General features: G+C 39.8%; 1 protein-coding gene across 1 annotated transcript in view; it reads right to left on the bottom strand.

The window, feature by feature from the left end:
- The window catches only part of LOC142492627 (indolethylamine N-methyltransferase-like), a 9,029-nt gene extending 7,405 nt beyond the window's left edge, over nucleotides 1–1,624 (bottom strand). The window contains exons 1-2 of the mRNA XM_075595450.1: nucleotides 1,338–1,624; nucleotides 975–1,182 (exon numbers count right to left, since the gene is read on the bottom strand). Of these exons, the coding sequence (XP_075451565.1) occupies nucleotides 975–1,182; nucleotides 1,338–1,485 (356 nt within the window). The 5' untranslated portion in view covers nucleotides 1,486–1,624. The remainder of the gene's footprint in view (nucleotides 1–974; nucleotides 1,183–1,337) is intronic.
- Between the last annotated feature and the right edge of the window lie 3,934 nt (nucleotides 1,625–5,558).

Here is a 5,558-nt window from a genome sequence, read left to right as displayed (position 1 = left end):
ACTGCGCATGCGCGGCATGGCAGCGGGCGGGGAACAGCGGCCGTGAGCTTGCCGGCGCTGCGGGAAGACCTGCAAGAGCACCAGGTCAGTGTGCTGCTTGGCCTGCACCCACCGGGGGCAGATAGCGGCTGCGCGCCACCCCCTCTCCACTCCTCCCGCGATGATTGGAGTCAGTGGCGCCATGGCAACTGCGCATGCGCGACACGGAAGCGGGCAGCGGGCGGGGAACGTTAGGAGCGGCGTCGGCGGCTATCGCCGCATATGTCAGCGGCCGTATGGGGGGTGCGGTGGCCATTAGGATCGACGCCGGCGGCTATCGCCGCCGCCGCATTTGATTTTTTGAGCGGGTGGGATGTCAGTGTTGGGGTCGGGCTGAGCCAGAACACAGCCCGGCCTCAACTGCCAGCACTGACGTCACATCCGTTTCATTTCTGTCTCCACCATCCATTTTTGCCCCAGTTCGAATGAGGTGCCACTAAAGAAGTTTCACTTCAAAAAATTTTTTTAAATCTCTGGATCAGATATTGACAGGTTCGCCAATCTCTAATAGTCAGTACCTAGAATAAAAGTTCAATTAATAAAGGTTTAGCAAGTGACCAAGTGGTCATTGGTAACCCATAGTTAGCTGTCACCTAAGGGCTACAAGGGGATTATTATATTCTGTAACAATAGACTACTTACCCCCCTATTGCATACCAAATAGTAGGCATTGCTTGGAAACTATTCATTACCATTCCTGCAATTCTGTTAATTAACTATGTTTTATCCAGTGGTTTCACAATTACATTTCATTAAATAAAACAAGTGTAGTTTGAAGCATTGACTTTGTCTTTTTATCATTTTAACACATATTTTAAAAATGCATGCACAATATTGAGCATTGAGGTTCTTTAGTTGGGGTTTCCTGCTCCCTCAAATGAAGGATTCATTCTTCTCAGCTTGAAGATTATATTTTTTTCTGAAATATACTTTACCTCTTTCCTTCCAGTTCACAAACTATTTTTGCAGCATGAGACCAGTCAGCAGCTCCCGGCTCCTTGTTCCTCCACATTTCAAATTCCCTGATATTTGCATCGGTAAATTCTATCACATTGATCTCTTTGAAGAAATCACAGGCAGTTAAGAGATGAAAAGCTGCTGGTCCCATTGTAACATCAAGCAGGGTTTCCCCTCTCACACGACCTGCACCCAAAAGTTAGAAAATAGGTAAAGACATCTTTGTTTTTCCCATCAGAAAAGAATTGAACAAAATATAAGAGCTTATTCACATGCTTCAGTTCCCCCCAAAATTGATAATATTTTACAGTAACGTCAATATCAACTATAAATGAACATACCTGAAGAGAATGTTTTAAACAGCTGTGTAATAGGAAATACAACCAAATCCTCAAACATATCATTCGTTCCATTATAGCAATATGTATCTATTAACCCTCTTGGATCAAACTCTTCATCATGGTAATGCTTGTGGAGACTGGAATCCATTGTGCGTCTCCTTGGTATAACGATCCTGTTACTTCTACAGTAAGTAGCACTTGTAGAAGCCTTAAGTTACCAGCTTGAGAAGGTAGAATAGAAGAAGGGCGGTTGGCATCGCAGTATTACATCAATTTTAAGACCATGTGATAAGCCTTCTGCACAAACATTCACACGGGACGGTGCTGATCTGTGTTTGTTTATTTTGTATACTGGATAATGATTTGTCATTAGGATTATTGAAATGATCCATCGGACATGACACATGACAATACATTTGTGCAATAATTGTGGTCTACATATCATTAAGTCTGTCTGCACTAAAAACATAGGATTGTGTTAGTGTGATTCACACCATATGTAAGAGATGTAAGGGTTGGCACCTTCACCGTGGTTTGAGTTTAAAACAATACCTGTGTTTGGGACGTGGTTTTCTTTCTAAAATCTTTTTGTGTTTTTGACTGGGTTACAATTTCACTAAAACTCAATTTGATTGTTTTTAGTTTTTGTGTTTCTAACAAATACTGTAATGGAGAAAAATAATCAACATTTTCAGCAAATGCTAAAATAGTGTAATTAAGTCTGAACAGTTCCTAAAATAAGCATAAAATAATAAAACTAAAATAATGTAACTTAAAACTAAAAAACAATTGAAAAATAAATGGCGAGAGGCACTAGACATGGGTAGTGGGCCTGAGGTTCTCGTTCTAAAAATCTTAAGGGTTTGGGTTTTGGAATGTGAGGTTCTGGAACATTCAGATTTCATACACCATGTTTTGCCTATCTCTAATTAATTATATGTAGCAATGGCTAGTTTCTGGCTACCAGTATGCCCTTCTCCCGGTAGTAAGCCCTGGTAAGATCAGGCCACCAGGTCTAATCCTGGGTTTTACGCACCCCCAGCAGCTTCAGTGATTCACAGGGGAGGCGGTACAACTAGGCCTATGTGTCCAATCAGGGACTCAGACCTGGTTCCTGCTTTTCCTGTACTTAAGAAGCTGCACTCCCCAAATTTAGTAGTGTTGCTTCTACCCTTGAGAGAGGCTGGTCTATCACAACAACTGTGCAGGGCTCTGTCAGTATGAACTCCCTCCCCATGGGGAGTGGAGTGGGAGACTATACATCTTACTTCACCAGGGAGTAAAGGAAGAGCAAGGACTACTTTGGGGCCCCTTGGCTTGGAGTGAAGATCCAGGGTATATCCTGAAGGTGAAGCCTCAAGAATTGCCTGCTGCTGTGAATACTGTAAGATCTGCAGTGTACAATAAAGTGTGTTCCTGTTCATCCATACCTTGCCTGAGACTGCAATCTATCAGGGGAAGCGTAAAGAAGTTCTCCTGTAGGGATTGTCTCCCTTATCCCTGGGGCCTGCAAGAGATGGAGGCGCTGTCACCGTGAGTACAAATCAGTCACTACCCCAGAAGCTTGTTCTGACCGCCTCCACAACACCGTAGGAGACTCAGATCTACTGTGAGCTAGCAGGTATGCACCACACCACACCATGTAGCAGTGCAATCTCCCAGTTATCTATATGCAATTAATTAGAGTATTTGTACCTAAATATGGGATCAGCAACTTGTTTAATTTGGAATAAAAATCAAATACGGTACAACTATCAAATAACATGATTTTGTTGTCAATCAGTCTTTATTCACTCAATCCAGCAGCATATATGTAGAGTTAATTCATTCCTTCACTGTGGTACTGGCTATGGCACAAACTTCTGCTGTTTGCATTTGAATGCACAAATATTTCCGCATCAGTGCAAATATGAATGTAAAATTGGAGTATTGTCAACAGTAGAAATGTATATGTTACTCACAGATACTGTACTTGCAAATACAGCACATTTTCAATATTCAATATTATTTATTAATTAATGACCAACATTCCTCCATTATTTCATAAAATCATTTCTATTCACTATGTATTAGTTGAAAGCCAGAAAAGCCAGAATAGTCTGGAAATTCACTGCATACTTTGAAACCTTTTTAACAAGAGTGCTGCATACTGTCGATGTATTAGTCTGTTAAAAGCTTTCTAATACGAACACGTCTCATCTTCATGTTTACACATACATGTTTACAGTTATTTAAACTTTGCACTGGCCTACAAATTAACCACCCTGTATAGAATGTCGGTTTCCCATAATTCCCCAACATGAGGGCACCAGGTTTGAGTGCAGTGGGGAAGAAGTTGTTGATTGTTATTTTATTCATGTTGTGGTTTTATCCAAACACCCAGACCTCCGTCCATGAATGACTTTCTAAGTGTTATCATTGTTGTAATAGTACGTAAAGTATCTATGGGAAACATTTCTGTATATACCTTATGTGCAGAATGAAAAGATTTAATCAATCTGTCTGTTTATTATTTGCAAAACGTGTGTTTTGTAAACACAGAAACCAACAATGGAAAACTTGCATGAAGACACATTTTTTAGCAGTTGTCTTAAATATCCCTTGTGCCCCTACAGTATCTACAACATGTATTGTACAGTGAGATAATATTATGATCAAAGATCATTGAAAAGTCATGCTAACAATCTTGGATACATTTTGATCACAATAGTTAACTTTTATCATGTGAATATCATGAGATAGCTCATCTATGTTAGGTAATTCATCATCAGGTAAATAGATGCTATGATGACGGTAGAGGAATCACATGCTATAAGCCCTCAGAGCATTTACAGTCCTAACATTGCAGTTACTGTGCGACTAGAGTTTCTCATTAAATTTCAGAGTTGATTCAATATATTGCTTATTAATTTGGGCTGAATCTGATGGTTCTTTAGTTAATCCATGCATGCAATGTTGGGGGGCAGGACATATTTATGCTCCTTTGTAAACCTCAGAGGGGGAAGAGGGATGTGTGCTTGGTCTAATCTTTTCTTGGTGCTAGATGGAATACATTTCTTCCTGGGTGAAATTGTAAGCTACAGGCCTGGCTCTTAAACTTGTAATTAATACATTATTAGCACATCGATTAATTTATAACAACTGTTGACTTTGTGGCTTATTTGTGTTTTTACTTATTCTTCATTTTGCCATTTTGGTTTTCTCCTATACCTGTAATCTCTCCTACAGTACCATAAATACTGAAAATTACAATTAATGTTTCATAACACTTCCTAAACGTTATACAGGGTGTGGTCTATTTTTACAGAACCAGTCCTTACTAACAGGCTGGCGCTAAGGAGGAGAAAGGGTTCTTATGATTTTATTTAAAAAAAAAGTAGTTTAAAGTAGTTTGTAGAATGGTGAAACTTTCTAGGTGGTTTTGCTAAGTACAAGAGATGTTTTTAGTACTGTGTGCAGCCCTTATACCATGTCTGATGTGCTTATTATAAGGAACATCCTATGTTTGCCATTCTCCAAGCTTGTATAATATACCTCTAGCAGTTCCTATACTGTTCCCTTTGCAAACGTTTGCCTATAGTACTTTAGCCAATGTTAGTATAACTTCTATAATGAAAGTAATATAATTACTAGTTAACACCTTATTATAACACCTTATTATAAAGTAAAATTATATATTACACATATTAGTGTAACAGGGTATGTCCCATTACATCTTTCTTTCCCCTTGTTATCCCTGTTATGTAAGTCCTGTTAACTACAGGCAGTAACAGGTTAAATCTATGGGCTCTTGACCCCCCTTATGCCCCTCTTGTGAGTAATGGAATTAAAGTGGTGACTCATGGCCTGTGTAAGCCTATCAGGGATAGGCACAGTCCATGAGCCCGTCCCTCCTTGAGTTTTCCAAGTGGGCGTAGCAAAAGTTAGTTTGTCTGATTCCTGCTTCAGTGAAGAGAGGAAGAAAGAGCTGTGAGTCTCTCCCATGGCAGGGATGAGCGTGCTCAACCTCAGTCGTTAGACTTAGGTAGGGTAGAAACAGTTCTACAATAATATAAACTTATTTTTTTTTATTATTACTTATTTTTTCATTATGTTTTCAAGAATGAAGTGAAAGGGAAACCAAAGAGCAGAAGGGAGGTGGGAGGAGAGGGGTAACCCCCACCTAACCGATATCCATTTGTAAATCGTTAATACTGTAACATCAGGATAGCATGGTCAATG

Source organism: Ascaphus truei, chromosome 4 (assembly GCF_040206685.1).
Source record: "Ascaphus truei isolate aAscTru1 chromosome 4, aAscTru1.hap1, whole genome shotgun sequence".
NCBI lineage: Eukaryota > Metazoa > Chordata > Amphibia > Anura > Ascaphidae > Ascaphus > Ascaphus truei.
The sequence above is the reverse complement of the archived record's forward strand: the minus strand, read 5'-3'. Positions and strand labels throughout refer to the sequence as shown.